Raw genomic sequence first — 17128 nt, forward strand, 5'->3', positions numbered from 1 at the left:
AACAACAATAGAAATCTGAATAAAAATTAGATTTTAACAATAAGCATCTGGTTTTAAAAAACTACGGTGTAACTATAGATTACACATGTCTCCATAAAAATAAGATTATGAATATTTCATGATGTGAAAATATGTTAACAGTGCTAAAAATAGATTATAAAACCTTTCTACAGTATGATAAATAAATAACCAAATATACTAACACATATATACCTAAATACCTCAAAAATTTAACAGTGGATGTCCCTGAACAGTACATGTGAGATATTTACCTTCTTTTTTAGTTTGCTCAGTATTTGCTGTTTTCCACAGTGACTATATATCACTGTCCTAAAAGTCACTAACAATTTTACTTTTTAAAAGAAGGCAGCTAGCTGGACACACTGGGTCATGCCTGTAATCCTAGCAATTTGGGAGGCCAAGACGGGAGGATCATTTCAGGCCAGGAGTTCAAGATCAGCCTGGCCAACAGGGTGAAACCCATCTCTAATAAAAATAACAAAAATTAGCCGGGTGTGGTGGAACACACCTGTAATCCTGGATACTTGAGTGGCCAAGGCACAAGAATTGCTCAAGCTGGGGAGGCAGAGATTGCAGTGAGCCATGATTGCATCACGGCACTCCAGCCAGGAAACGGAGAGAGACTGTCTCAAAAAATAAAAATAAAAATAGTCCAGGTGCAGTGGCTCATGCCTGTAATCCTAGCACTTTGGGAGGCTGAGATGGGAGGATCACTTTAGGCCAGGAGTTTGACCAGCCTGGTCAACACAGCAAGACCCCATCTCTATTTATTAAAAAAAAAAAATTTAAATTAAATTAAAAACAAAACAAGGCAAACCAGTAAAATCAAATACAGTTCCAAACTTTCCTGATTATTTCTTGTAATTGTTGCCTTCACTTATTATCTTTGATACTATCAATTTGACATTCAAAACATTGCTTTCTAAACTTACATATTTTCTGTGATTGTAGAGCTTATTGCTTCAAAGTGGCCTAGGGCTGTTGGTCTCAACCAATAAACATACTTCAAATCAATATGTAGGATAAAACCACATATCTTCCACTTGCTTTCCTTTTTAAACAAGTATCACTTAGTACAATACAAATAATTCCAAAGAGAAATTGTTCTTTTTTTTTTTTCCTTTTTCTATATATATGAACAAAATTTGTGATCTCTGTCAAATTGGTTTTACAATTGCTGAAAATACTGGGGAGAAACCTGTAAAATAAAAGACATGGGGTTCCCAGGTTTAACACAACTGATTCTGCGATCTGTTTTTGAGCCTAAAGCCTCCAAAGGCCAATAGACCTCACTGCTCTACTCAGCCCTGTGTACAGCAGTTCTCCACTGAGGAGCCACAGTGACTTGATTCACCCTGTGAATCATATCCTATTTGCTTTGTTGCTTCTGATATTCCAGAGGTTTCCCAGTGACATTAGAATATCATCCAAGAGAATAAACCCTCCTTGATTATAATGAATTATCTTTTTGATGTGCTGCTGGATTCAGTTTGATAGTATTTTGTTGAGGATTTTTGTGTCTACGTTCATCAGGAATATAGGTCTACAGTTTTCTTTTTGTTGTTGTTGAGTCCTTGCCAGATTTTGGTATCAGGATGATACTGGTTTCATAGAATGTGTTAAGGAGAAATCCTTTCTCCTTGATTTTGGGAAATAGTTTTAGCACATAAACATAATTAAAAACAAAAACCATATGATCATCTCAATACATGTAGAAAAAGCATTTGATAAAGTCCAATATCCCTTCATGATAAAAATCCTCAACAAACTAGGCAATGAAGGAACATACCTCTCAAAATAATAAGAGCCATCTATGACAAACCCACAGCCAATATCGTACTGAATGGGCAAAAGCTGGAAGCATCTCCCCAAGAACAGGACAAAGATGCCCACTCTCACCACCTCTAATCAACATAGTACTGAAAGTCCTACCCAGAGCAATTGGGCAAGAAAAAGAAACAAAAGGTATCTAAATAGAAAAAGAGGAAGTCGAATTATCTCTATTCACTCACGATAAAATTCTAAACCTAAAAAAACCCTAACAATCCCTCCAAAAGACCTGATAAATGACTTTAGTAAAGTTTCAGGATACAAAAATTAACGTGCAAAAATCAGTAGCATTTCTACACACCAATAATTCAAGCTGAGAACCAAATCAAGGATACAGTCCTGTTACAATGGCCCCCCAAAAATAAAGTACCTAGGAACACAGCTAACCAAGGTGAAAGATCTCCACATGAACTACAAAACACTGCTGAACGAAATTATAGATGACACAAACAAATGGAAAAGCATTCCACGCTCATGGCCTGGAAGAATCAATATTGTTAAAATTGCCATACTGTCCAAAGTAACTTACAGATTCAATGCAATTCCTATCAAATTACCAATGTCATTTTTCACAGAATTAGAAAAAGCAGTTCTAAAATTCATATGGAAGCAAAAAAAAAAAAAGGGCCAAAAGCAATCCTAAGCAAAAACAGAAAAAAGAAAAAAAAAAAAGAACAAAGTTGGAGGCATTACATTACTTGACTTCAAACTATACTATAAGGTTACAGTAACCAAAACATCATGGTACTGGTAAACAAACAGACACATAGACTAATGGAACAGAAAAGAGAACTCAGAAATAAAGCCATACACCTACAGCTATCTGATCTTTAACAAAGATGACAAAAAAAAATGAACAATGGAAAAAGCACACCCTGTTCAATAAATGGTGCTGGGAAAACTGGCTGGCCATATGTAGAAGAATGAAATTGGACCTCTATCTCTCACCATACACAAAAATTAACTCAAGATGGATTAAAGACTTAAATGTAAGACCTCAAAGTACAAAAATCCTAGAAGAAACCCTAGAAAAAACTCTACTGGACATTGGCTAAGGCAAGGAATTTATGACTAAGTACTCAAAAACAAATGTAACAAAAAAACAAATTGACAATTGGGACTTTATTAAACTACAGAGCATTTGCACAGCAAAAGAAACTATCAACAGAGTAAACAGACATCTTACAGAATGGGAGAAAATATTTGCAAACTACATACCTGACAAAGGACTAATATCCAGAATCTATAAGGAACTTAACAAGAAAAACACAATTCCATTAAAAAGTGGGTGAAGGACATGAACAGACACTTCTTAAAAGAAGACAAAGCAACTAACAAACATGAAAAAATGCTCAACATCACTAATCACCAGAGAGATGTAAATCAAAACCATAATGAGATATCATCTCACACCAGTCAGAATGACTATTACCAAAAAGTCAAAAAATAACAGATGTTGGCAAGGATGCAGACAAAAGGAAATGCAACCCCTTTGGAAAGCAATATGAAAACTCCTCAAACAACTAAAATTAGAACTACCATTCAACCCAGCAACCTCACTACTGGGTATCTACCCAAAGGAAATCATTCTACGAAAAAGACCTGCACTTATAGGTTTATTCCAGCACTATTCACATTAGCAAACTCATGGAATCAGCCTAGGTGCCCATCAATAGTGGATTAGATAAAGAAAATGTAGTACATATACACATCATAGAATACTGCGCAGCCATAAAAAGGAATGAAATCATGTCCACTGCAACAACATGGATGCAGCTGGAGGCCATTATTCTAAGTGAATTAACACAGAAACATGAAGTCAAATACTGCATATTCTCATTTATAAGCGGGAGCTAAACAAGAGGTACACATAACATAAAGATGGAAACAGACACTAGCAACTACAAAAGGGGGAAGAGAAGGAGGGGTGCAAGGGTTGAAAACCTACCTATTGGGTACAATGTTCACTATTTGGGTGATGGGTTCAATAGAAGCCCAAACCCCAGCATTACACAATATATCAGTGCAACAAACTTGCACATGAACGCTCTGAATCTAAAATAAAATTCAGGCTGGGCACAGTGGCTCAAGCCTGTAATCATCCTACCACTTGGGGAGGCCAAGAAGGGAGGACTGCTTGAACCCAGGAGTTTGAGAACAGCCTGGCAACACAGTGAGACCCCAACTCTACAAAAATTTTTTTTTAAAAATTAGCAGGCATGGTGGCACATATCTGTGGTCCCAGCTACTCAGGAGGCTGAGGTGGGAGGATTGCCTAAGCCCAGGAGGTTGGGGCTACAATGAGCCATGACTGCACCACTGCACTCCGGCCTGGGCAACAGAGCAAGACCTTGTCTCAAAAAGCAAAAAATGGGCCAGATGTGGTGGCTGTAACCTGTAATCCAAGCACTTTGGGAGGCTGATGCAGGTGGATCACTTGAGGCCAGGAGTTCAAGATCAGCCTGGCCAACACAGCAAAACCACATCTCTACTAAAAATACAAAAATTAGCCAGATGTGGCAGCAGGTGCCTGCAGTCCCAACTATTTGGGAGGCTGAGGCATGAGAACTGCTTGAGCCTGGAAGGCAGAGGTTGCAGTGAGCCAAGATCACACCACTATACTCCAGCCTGGGCAACAGACTGAGACCCTGTCTCAAAAAAAAAAAAAGTGAATATAAAATTAAATTTAAAAAAAAAAAAGAATAACATCTAACATCCTTACTCGGCCTCCCTTTCTAATCTCATTTCCTGCCCTCACCCCTTCCCTCTCCAGGCTCCAGCCACACTCTTAATCTCTCTGGGTTCTTGCCCTAGGGAAGAACACTTGCACTGTTCTTTTTTTTTTTTTTGAGATGGAGTCTCACTCTGTCGCCCAGGCTGGAGTGCAGTGGCATGATCTCGGCTCACTGCAACCTCCGCCTCCCGGATTCAGGCAATTCTCATGCCTCAGCCTCCCAAGTAGCTGGGATTATAGGCATGCACCACCATGTCCAGCTAATTTTTGTAATTTTAGTAGAGACAGGGTTTCACTGTGTTGGCCAGGCTGATGTTGAACTCCTGACCTCAAATGATCCACCTGCCTTGGCCCCCCAAAGTGCTGGGACTACGGGCGTGAGCCACTGCGCCCGGCCCCTGTTCTTTCTAACTGGAAAACAATCTCTGCCCCAGATCTCTGCATGGGCACCTTCCTCATCAGTCAGGTCTCAGCTAAAATGTCATCTCCTTAGAGGTGCCTGTCCTGATGGCCCAAATTAAAGCTGTCTTACCCATCCCTTAGAGATCCGTAGTTTTATTTAATTCACAGCGCTTACTACTATGTGAAATTATTTTCTTAAAAAATTGTCTATTCCTCCCAATGAAAATGTAAGCTTCATGAAGGCAGGGATTTTGACTTGATTATCAATAAATCCCCAGGTCCTAGTACAGTGCCTGGCACTTGGTAAGAGCCTATTAAATACCAAATTGAATGAATGAAAATAAAACTACCCTCCAAAGAGGCTCCTTGTCCAGAGTTCTCTTGCTCAGTGCATGGTACCTCCATCAATCTTGTTGGGCAAGCCAGAAACTTAGCAGGCATCCCTGTCTCTCATCCCCCATTATCCAACCCAGCATCAACCTTAACATTGTTCCCCTTACACAATTGTGCAGTTTCATCCACTTCTGTCTATTCCTACCCTCCTTCATCCAAGCTACCAACATCTCCTACGTGGACTACTGCAATGGCCTTTTAAGGGCATTCACAGCCTACTCTTGCCTCCTATGGCAGCCGGACAGATCTTGCAAAGCATATACCCATCACAATTCCCATACTTAAAATATTTCAGTGGCTTCCCATTGCTCTTGAGATAACAAAAGAAATCCCAATGTTGCCATGTTTTCCAGCCTCATGTTGTACCAGGCTCCCTGCCACACACTGTATTGGTCTTTGTTTCCTCAAACTCTACATTGTTTCTCTCCACAAGATCTTGGCATATGCTAGGCTCCTTCTTCCCATCCTTTTTTTCCTGGTTAATGCTTCCTCTTCTCCTTTATCTTAGCTCAATTATGACTTTTTCAAAGAAGCATCATTGACTTCCAAGAAGGTTTCTGATCTCCATGATTAGAACAATTCCTTCCAGAATAGCACTAAGTACTTTTATTTTGAAACTCTTACTAGTTTTAATTTCATTTCTTTTTTGGTGTGATTAACATGTATCTCCCTTACCAGACTGCAGGTTTCATAAGATTATGTACCATGTCTGTTTCTATCCATTATCATTGCCACAGCATGTGGGTAAATCTGCTAAATGAATGAGGTGAGCAAATCCACACTTGGGTTTTTAATATAATTTTAAGATTTGAAAATGCTTCCTGATGATCAAACCAATATGAGAATTCTACCCTAAAGTTTTGGGACATACTGATAATTTATTGGAAATTGAAGGACCTATGGGTTTAATTTTATACATAATAATAATGTAATTTCTTATCAATGCTTTTATAAGAGAATATAAGGGGAAAAACTGATGGTGTATATCAAAGTTTAGTGACTCCTCTGCCTACCAGTAACCAAAGGGTAGACACTGGGAAATAACCAAATCTAGCTAGCTCCTGGTATAGTCCCTGGTAGTGCTGGTCGCAGAAAATTCACATGGAAGGATATCCAATCAAGTTGTCAATAATAAACTTGTGTACGTATGTACACATGTATGTATTTATTGGTTTGGAGACAGTCTTGCTCTGTCTCCCAGGCTGGAGTGCAGTGGCGTGATCTCAGCTCACTCCAACCTCCACCTCCTGGGTTGAAGTGATTCTTGTGCCTCAGTCTCCCAAATGGCTGGGATTACAGGCGTCTGCCACCATGCCCAGCTAATTTTTGTATTTTTAGTAGGGACAAGATTTCCCCATGTTGGCCAGGCTGGTCTTGAACTCCTGGCTTCATGTGATCCGCCCACCTCAGCCTCCCAAAGTGCTGGGATTACAAACATGAGCTACCGCACCAGGCCAGAAACTTATTTTAGAGGAGTTGGTAATTAAAATGTTAAAAGTGTATAGTACTCACAGTGAGACAGAGATTGGCATTAACATTCTGAGGGATGATATTACTCTATTTAGATTATTCAATAAATTAATTCCACAGTAAGTGAAAATAATACACATAAATCCAGCCACAAATATGGATTAGTCACTCGTTTTGGCTGAATCAGCTGTGTGTATACAGTTGCCTAAAAGCTCACACCTTCCAGATGGCAGCCTGGATTTCTAAGAAGGAGGAGAACAGTCCATTAAGATCTGATTCTCATGAGTCCTCTGACCATATTCCTAATGTCACATTTCCTTTAATGAACCAATGTATACATAAGCAACAGGAATAGTTTAGATATTCTGTCACTCCAATAACATTCATTCAATCTGTTATGATTGAATGAATGAGCTGGGCTCTGTTCTAAGCACTGCGGATTAAGAGGTAGAGGGTGCTCTGATCCCATCTCCCACCTGTTCCCAATCCTTGAAAACTCCTACTTTGTACTCAAATTCACAAACAGCCATCAGCAAAATTCCCTATAGATTTTCAACCTTTTCTCTGAATGTTCTCTATTCTACTCCAACCACTTACACCCACGACGTTAAGTTAAGCCTTGTCATTACTGATAACTGCAACCTCTCCATAACCTAAATTTCTGACCACCATTTCCTAACTTTAAAACTAATCCCCACGGGTGCCCCAATTCCAACAAGTCTTTTATTTTACCTAGACCATCCACCCACCGATCCTATCACCTCTGCACTGTTCTCAAGTCCCAGTGTCCTTCCCTCACCAACTCATTACAATCCCTTCTTCATATATACCTCAACTCCATTCCCCTTTTTCTCACTTTGTCTTATTCTCATGACAAGTTCAAAACCCTAGGTAAATCCAACTCTATCTGATAAAAGTATCCTGCACTTCTGCAGCCAAACATTACTGGAGAAAGGCACACAACCCTTCCTGACTGGTCTTCTGCCAACTTTGCGACCACCAACTTAAAATGGCCCCTTAACATTGGCCTAAAATATCCCACATTTCCCTGGCCCACTCACTCTCCCGCTCTCTGAGAAGACTACTCTATGCCTTCACTTTCCTCAAATCTCCAACAACTTCCCCAGCCTTATTCTCAGCAAGGATCTTTCTTCACCTGTCACCAAGAAGCAATAAGAGATTTTCCAAAAGCTGCCATCACATCTTCCTACATTCATCAGCAGTGCCCATGAATTCTGCTTTCCTTCTTGTAACAATAAAGAAACAATCAGTGTCTAAAGCCAACCCTTCCATATCTCCACCAGATCCTAAGCCCTTTCTCCTACTCAAGAGCATCTTTCCAACAACTTTCCCCTCACTCCTGCATCATCAACTTTTCTCTCTCCAAAATTATTCTTGTCAACATACAAACATGCTGTTATGTCTTCCATCTTGATCTCGCTTCTCCCAACTACTCCTGCATTACTCACTTCCCTTCTTGGAAAAGAAACTTCAAAGAAGTATCTGTGGAAGTTTTCTCCAATTCTTCTCCTCTTTTTTCTCTTGAATTCACTTGCACTTAGGCTTTTGTCCCTTCCTTCCACCAAAACTGCCCTTTATCAAAGTCACCAAAGACCTCCACGTTGCTAAATCCAATAAGCAATTGTCCTATCTTACTCACCTATCTGTAGCACTGACTCTCCTTGACACCTCCAGGATACCAGTCTCTTGTTTGTCACCACCTCACTGGCTGCTCTCCTTCAGTCTCCTTTGCTGACTAGTCCTCAACTTCCCAATATCAAAAAACTGGGGTTTAGACCTGTCTGCAACTATTCTTCTCTGTCTACACCCACTCCCTTGATGATTTCCTCCAGTCTCAATACTTTAAAAACCTGACCCGCCTAAGCTATAAAGAGCCTCAAATCTGTACCTATAGCCCAACTTCTCCTCTACACTCCAAACCTATATAGTCAGTTCCCTATTCAACATGTCTACCTGTATGTCTAATAAGCTTCTCAAATTTAGAGTGGCCAGAACGGAATTCTTGATCTTCTCTAACTCAGTTAAATGGCGACTCCATCCTTATTGCTAAGGCCAAAAATCTTGAGTCACCCTTGATTTTTCTTTCTCCCACCCCAGATCTTATCCATCAGCAAATCTTGTTGGCTGTACCTTCCATGTGTATCCAGAATTGAACTTTAAATGACCTTCACTGCCACCACCAAGGTCCAAACAACCATCACCTCTTGCCTGGATAGAGTAAGTGACTCCCAACTGTTTTTATGCCCCAGCTCTTGCTCTACTACTATTCTCAACACAGCAGCCAGAAAGACCTTGGAAAAAAACTAAATAAAATCATGTCACTCCTCTGCCTTTCCAATAGCTTGCCACTGCATACAGAAAAAAATTCAAAATCTTTGCTATGATTTGCAAAGCCCTACACAATTTAGCACCCCATTATGTCTCTGAACCCATTATCAACACTACTCTCCCTCTCATTCTCTCTCTCTCTCTTCCAGCTACAGTGACCTCCTAGCTGTTCCTCAAGGAGGCAGGTACCCCCTTCACCTGAGGGATCTGCACTTACTGTTATTGTCACCTAGACCTTCCCAGATCCGCATACAGGTCAATCCCTTACCTTTTTCAGATCCTGCTTAAATGCCACTCTCGCACCAAGGACTTCCCTGGCCACTTCCTGTTCACTTCAGCGGCTTTATTTTTCTCCTTAGTACTAATCAATATCTAAAATACTATGTATTTTACCTGGTTATTTTGTTTATTGTCTCCCTCCTCCACTAGAATGTAAGTTCAATGATGGCCATGATTTTTGTCTGTTTGTTCTCTGCTATATCCCCAGCACTTAAAACAATGCCTGGAACATAGCTGGAATACAACTGTCACACAGCAGATGCTCAATGAAAGTACTGCTTTCTTTCTCTTCCTATTGAGTCACTACTGACAAAGTTGAAAGTGTACCAACAAAAACATAATGCTTCTAACAGAAAAAAAGTCAAGACTTTTTACTTACTAAAAGCAGGTTAACAGTATCATCTCCTCATATGATAGCCACAATTCTCTAAAATCTTAACCCGTCATTCATTTATTACATGTGTCTACAATAATTAATCCTAGATGAGATGCTTTTTTCCCCAAAATATATTTACCTTAGTAAAATCATTCTTTGATGTTTCTAAACAATCCTGAGAGGTCATTCTTTTCCTCTGTTCTGGGGCTGGAGGCTTCATCTTAGATGGAGACACTAAAACAGCACCACCTGGAAAAATAAAGATGACAGTTTCAATTACACTAAATTAACATGTAGAAAAAGCAGGTTAAATAAGAACTGCACAGTGTTTGCCGATTACCAACAGCTGGAGTAGTGAGATCATGATGAGTCCTCTGGATTCCACCGAGTTCTCTCAGCTTGGGAGTAGGAAGCCGGCCTCCTTTTTCTGAGGATACAGAAGAATCTGACCTATAAATTGAAACAATCTATGAATCTATACAGCATTTCCTCCAGAAAATATGATAAAAAATACTTTGCCATCATTGTGCAATAATAAAGTATAAAACTTGTAAGAGGCCAGGCGTGGTGGCTCATGCCCATAATCCTAGCACTTTGGGAGGCCGAGGCGGGCGGATCAGGAGATCGAGACCATCCTGGCCAACATGGTGAAACCCCACCTCTACTAAAAATACAAAAACAAAATTAGCCGGGCGTGGTGGCAGGCACCCGCAGTCCCAGCTACTTGGGAGGCTGAGGCGGGAGAATGGCGTGAACCCAGAAGGCGGAGCTTGCAGTGAGCCAAGATCATGCCACTGCACTCCAGCCTGGGTGACAGAGCGAAACTCCGTCTCAAAAAAAAAAAAAAAAAAAAACTTGTAAGAGAAGGCCATTTTGTTTCTGAAAAAAATAACCACCAAATCCACATGCAGTTAAAAGCGACTGAAATTTTCAATAATGAATAGAATTAAACACAAGATCAAAAATAAAACGGAACACTGAAAAAATACTATAAGCGATATCAACTATATCAATAGAAGAAAAACAACCCACAAAGAAAAAAGTGACTGAATACTGGATAAGGGGGAAAATCACTGCCAAGTCAGCACCAGCACAGCAGAGAATCCTTCCTCACATCAAGGCTCAAGTTCCATAACATTCATGAATGAATAAAGGATTTAGATTATAGACAAAAGGCACTATTATCATAGGTGGAGAAGAGCCACTCCCCAAAGCAATTTACACATAAAACAACAGGAATTAGCTATTTTCAGAAATCACTTTTTAAAAAATATATAAAACATTATCTTTTTTGGTAGAATCATCTGATATTAAAGAACACCAGTTTTTTTCTTTAAAGTCATTCTTCCACACACATTTGCAATTCTGGCACACCATAAATTATAGGACACAAATGAAAATAATCCTAACTACTTCCTCCCAAAGTAGCCCAGAATTCAAGTATTCAATTACCAATCACTAGTGACTTAAATACCTGAGTGAATCAAATTATTCACCATACAGCAGTGCCTCCTTTGTGACGTTGAAATCAAATCTGCAATTTATTAGTCATAAAAAGTGTAAACCACTATATTTAGTGACAAAACAAAATACATATCAACTATGTAAATAACGCTTCTCTATACTGAGTAATTTAAAACTCTCACCCTTCTTTCATCTTATCTGCCTTAGATTTCTCATGTACATCCAACTTCTCTTGCTCTCCCCTAACAGCCTGCTTGCCCGTTTTCCTGTCCCCTTCCTCTTCATCGTCGTCCTCCTCCTCTTTCTCCCTGGGCTGTTTCTGTACGTCTTCACTTGTGTTCTCTGTATCCCAAGCCAGCCGCCTTCTAACAGGTATGGTGGGAGCTGACACACCCAATTTCTCCATGGTATTTTTCTGGGGCTGTTCTTCCACGATATTTCCTTTTTCTTCTGGTTCTGTAGAAGGACATTTCTGCAAAGTCTTATGGCTTGTAGGATCTCTGCGTAACAAAATCAGTTTTATTTTAAATATGAATAGTTTGCACTTTTCTCATCTACACCAATTTTAGTGAGTCCATCATTTCCTTCTACTGTTCACAACTACATGTTTTCCATAGATATTGCCTTGCTTAGGTATTGAAGAAGGAAATCTAATTTGTTTTATAGCAAAACAAATGAAAGTCATAATCTGGAGTTTCTATTAAAATATTCCAAAATGTATTTATCTTCTTCTACTCCTACCTTCACATATGTTTGTGTACATCTGCTGACACAAGTCATACCTAGCCCTAAACTGGCATTTACACACATAAACTAGGACCCCATGGTCTAAGTTCTTCAATTACTTTCGCTTACAAATAATTAAATCATGTTCATTTTAACCCAAACAGCAGAGCGCTCTTCCATAAAATCAGCGGCCAAGTTCTGAATTAGCCACAAAATCTATTAATGCATAATAGGTATGTATTAACAGCTCGCAGTCTCTACTTTTTTATTGTTGTTGACTTTCTTTTTACCTTCTAAAGGTCTTTTTACATCTACCATGTAATCATCCCTACTCCGCTATTAATTGCCAATAAAAAATATTATAAAAATCTAGCCTTCCAGATTTACATTATGTGTTATTTATACACAAATAAAGCAATCTATATTGCTTTATTTTTCACTGAGAATAAAAATGAAATAAATGGCTGCCACATTTCCATTCGACTAGGAGACAAATTTTGAGTAGTCAGGTCATTTTCCTATGTCATTCTATGATCTACATAAGCTTCAACGAACTTTTTTTGCCATCCACAAAGAATATCTCACCCAGCAAGATCTAATGCTCTGATGTTGCTACTAATGGTTCCTTCTGAGCTTGTGGTTGAGGAGACATCCCAACAGCAGTTGCTATCAGATAAAATCTGATTCAGATGGTCCCGAGAAAAATGCGTCCCCTGAACTCGCTTCCTATAAAACTCAGCCTTTTCTCGGAGTTCTTTAACCTATGCAGGAGAATTCAGACATCATATACTATTGTAAATGCTTCTTTACAAATAGCACCAAGTAGCATATCAAAGACATTGCACAAATACAGCCAGGGACCAAAGACAAAGGAAGGCAAAATTAGCCACATACAGTCATCAGACTTTGTGCACTTAAGCAAAAACTAAAACAATCAAGCTAAAGCATGATGCAGTTATTTTATTTCAGACCAGCAGGCAGGGAGAAATTCATAGCAGCTAAGAAAAATATTGACACCTACTTTTTATTCCAACTGAAATTACACAAGTAATCTATGCATTATTATAGTTTTTAAAAACTCAAAAGCAACCAACCTCGGCATACCACATGGCATTTAGAGAACCCTAGAGAAGGAATACAGAAACACACTTAATGATAGGTTTATGCCATAATTTAATATTAATGGGAATCAATGAAACACATTATTCTCCCTTCTAAATATCTACCAAACTTGTCAATCAATATTTCTTGGGATTTTTAGTAATTAGTTCAGTAACCAAGATACCTTATTATTATCTTGAAAACCAGCCACATTCTTGCATGGCTAGGATGCTGCTGATGACAGATAAATTAGGCAATCTAACTATTATTCCTATTTCCCCACCTCTGGAAGTGTACTTACACGCCAGAAATCCCTAACCCAGCTTTATTTCATGGCTTTGTATGCAGCTACTACTGCTACAGAAGCCCTCACTGGGAGATTTATGAGGTTATGAGGCTTCCCTCTCCAAATTCCTCAATATTCCCTTGGAATCAGCAAAATCTCAACTTTTTTTTTTTTTTTTAAGTACTAAATATATAATTCAAAATAATAGCCCATAAAATCATAATTGCAATATGTTCAACAAAGGGACAGGATAAAAAAAGTTCTGATAAATAATAAAGTGATATGAATTATTTAATATGCAAGTAACATTTTCTGATGAAAAGGAGCCTTTATACCCATTTGAAACGTTTCACTTTATGCATCATACTGCCACCTGCTGGCTTCTCCAAGTACAATTCCACAATGTAAAAAAAATTAAGTTGAAGTTTTACCCTTAAAATTCTGTTCAATATCTTTATTTACTCTCGAAAAACACTAATTTTTTTATCATCAAGACAGAAAATCTTTATTCTAGAATTGCTTTTCTTTCAGGGCAAAAAAAAGCAAATAATGAAACGGCGATGTAAAAGCAACTGTAGAAACATATTCTCAGCTCCTTAACAAGATACGATTTTGAATGCAAAGATGAAAATGTTACATCTCTAGGGAATTGGCCAAAGCAAAAGACAGCACCTATATGGCATAAGAAACCACATAATCCCAACAGAGTCCTACTCTAATGAACCATACCTGAAAAAAATTCCTAAAGGATAATTTGAAATATTTTCTTCACTGCCAAAAAAAAAAAAAAAAAGGCTATGTTCATTTATCATTTCTATCAACTCCTATAACTTTAAAGAAAATTTCTAGCAGTGGTTTTTGCATTTAACAGGTAGAAGTGAGGTACATGAATTAATTCTACTGAACTTCTAACCAAGGTATTCTGAATGCACAGGAACCTTGTTATAAAGTGCCTCGATATACTCCAGATTTTATTGCCAGTAAGTGCCCCCATGTTTCAAACGTTTCATGGCCACTCCATCACCTATATGCCTTAGCATCACTTCCTCCTCTGTGTTCTCAGAATTCTTTGGGCACATCCCCATTAATGCATATTCAATTTTACTGGAATTAATTGCACATGTCCTCCTCCTCCATCAACCTATGAACTTCTTGAGGCGAGGGAAAATGTAGCACTTAAGCACTGAGTCCACAACCTGTCCTGAGTGCAGACTAAGTGGTATGCCTGAGCTAAACATGGCAGCCAAAGACAGGCAAGAAACTCCCTTTACTCAGTGAGCTCACAGTCTGAGACAGGAGGCCAACCTGTACATAAATTATCATAATACTGATGGGGATCTATGCCATAATAAACAAATGAAATGTAAATTGAAGGAGTAGTTCAAAAGGGGGACTAATCAGTCCTGCACTGTGTTGGGTAGAGTGGCAGGGCTGTGGGGGTGGAGAGGACAGCAGAGGCAGCTGCATCTATCCATGCATGATGAATGAAAGGATGGATGAATACCCTCCATGTACACAGTCATCCAGTTTTATTTGACGTCAACTTTATTTAGAAAGGAAGGGAAGAGTATACTTCATAAAAATTCTGAGGACTTTGATTTATTCAGTTCTATTTGTTACGGACATTTAAAACTAAGTGCTTTAAATTTACTATATCAACAGTATTAATCTTAGTGCTAATATTATATTTTACAAATATGATTTTAAATATCTATAGCCCCAAACTAAGATGAAAAATTAGAAGGCTGACATTTTCCAAAGTAGTATGTTCTACTAAAAAGAGGAGGAAACAAATCAATAGCATGAACTCAATATTAAATAGAACAATCCCTATAGCCAACTACCAGAGCCACTAAAAAGGATAGAAATAAACCATTCCCAACTCAAAACAACATACACACACCTTTCTGGGTCAAGTAATGTTATCATATTATATAATATGATATAATTATAAGCAGAATGTTTCCTTTTCTGAATTTCTTTGTCCAAATTAAGAGTTCAACTAAATTATTTAAAACATACGCAGAAAATCCAAACTCAAGATACTGGGGATAAAAACTCTTTTTACCCAAAAACCATCCCCCCAAAATGAGGGGTCACTTTATACCTAGTCTTTACAATGTCTGTCAAATTATAGGACATCTCTCAAACGCAGGACTTTATCTTGAAACACAGTCCTATTTGTGGAAGACACATTAGAATAAAATTACCTCAACCAATCGATGATGAAAAGATTACCTAACAATTAAGAAAAAAAGAAGTTTAACATAGATTAAGTAGTTATTCTAAGGATAGAACCTAAAAAATTCTAATTGCTGACTATTAAGAAACAATCCCTTAAGTGAGCATTTTAAAAAGCAATAGTCAAGTGGTTAATATAATGGAGATGACAAATATACAACCACCGGGCAAACAAAACCAACCACCCTAATGCTCTATGAGACGTAACTGGGACTTAGCATAGAATTTCCAGTGACTAGATTATAAACAGATTCAAAAAGTGTATCTCAAACATAGAAAGAAATGAAGATGATATATGGACTCAAAACTAATGTGACTCAAAAAGTGAGTTAATATTCCAGCAAAGTCACTTATGTCTGAGTGCATTTGAGGAGTGTGAATACACTCCTTCCTGAAATGTTAGGAGTGGGAAAATGAAGGAGTACTGTATCTTATATTTAGGAACCTCATAATCAGCTGCCTATAGTAAATGACTTCCAAGAGATATAAGTAAAACATGCCCCATATTAAATGTCTATAACCTGATCAACTAAAACTGTTATCATCAATGATCACTGACTTGTTAGCTAAAAATTCTTATTCTTTTCCAACTTCAATTTACTTTTTGAATTATTTTTCTCAAAGAAATTAAGACATACTATACCACTAATTTAAATATTTACAACCACCATTATAGTATTTAATAAGCAAAAAAAGCAGCATTACCAAGATATCATAATAGGAAACCTTGAAAAGTCTATCTTAAACTGACAACAACAATGTTCTCTTCCATCAAGGCAGGATAAGGAATCTCATCTTACTATGACTTCAGTTTTAACAATCTTCTCAATTAGATGTTTAGTTCTGATGCCTAAACTCATCTTAGTTTAAAGAAATCACTGCTCAGCCTTTTGGCTAAGATCAAGTACAGAAATCTGAGAGAAAACACAGTCTTCCAAAACAAAGAGTTTCTCATAACCTCAACCTAGTATCATGCCTAAACACAACAGGCCAGCGGCTGACATCGATTTACCGGCCACACACCGTTCTGCCTCTGTCCTGCTTTTCCTCACTCCCACTATCAGACTCCTCAGTCAGGGAGATCTTTGCCAAGACTTGGAATTGCCATAAACTGCTCAAGAGTTTAGCTGACTCACTGCCTTTCTTCCATCATGGGTGCTTTCGATGCTCCTAGTTTTAACTTGATTTCACTAAGGTAAATATATGAACATTGCCCCAGATAGTATCTGGGACGGCTTTGAGCTTTGTCTTTTACTTTGCCTGTGCTGTCTTCAAGCCATGCTCAAATAGACAAGTAGAAAGCAAAAGAGTGGCCACGGTGGAAGGAATCAAGTGACCTCCTGAAACAATATGCAGACAGCATGACAGTCGCCAGGACTTCTGTCTGGGAGCTGCAGCTCAAAGAACCAGCAGCTCAGAGCACCGAGTACCAGCCCCTTCCCCCAGAGGCTGATTA

The 17128-nt window shown here is 38.5% G+C and overlaps 1 protein-coding gene across 7 annotated transcripts in view; it reads right to left on the bottom strand.

The window, feature by feature from the left end:
- MDM1 (Mdm1 nuclear protein) overlaps positions 1–17128 on the bottom strand; it is a 38581-nt gene that overhangs the window by 9317 nt on the left and 12136 nt on the right. For 4 of the 7 annotated variants that reach the window (XM_063646489.1, XM_054443531.2, XM_054443535.2 and 1 more), the window contains 5 exons: positions 13139–13168; positions 12630–12805; positions 11501–11818; positions 10195–10304; positions 9994–10103 (listed from right to left, as the gene is read on the bottom strand). In XM_063646489.1, the coding sequence (XP_063502559.1) occupies positions 9994–10103; positions 10195–10304; positions 11501–11818; positions 12630–12805; positions 13139–13168 (744 nt within the window). The remainder of the gene's footprint in view (positions 1–9993; positions 10104–10194; positions 10305–11500; positions 11819–12629; positions 12806–13138; positions 13169–17128) is intronic. The other 3 variants (XM_063646488.1, XM_054443533.2, XM_063646490.1) reach the window with 1 other exon arrangement.

Source organism: Pongo pygmaeus, chromosome 10 (genome assembly GCF_028885625.2).
Source record: "Pongo pygmaeus isolate AG05252 chromosome 10, NHGRI_mPonPyg2-v2.0_pri, whole genome shotgun sequence".
Lineage (NCBI taxonomy): Eukaryota > Metazoa > Chordata > Mammalia > Primates > Hominidae > Pongo > Pongo pygmaeus.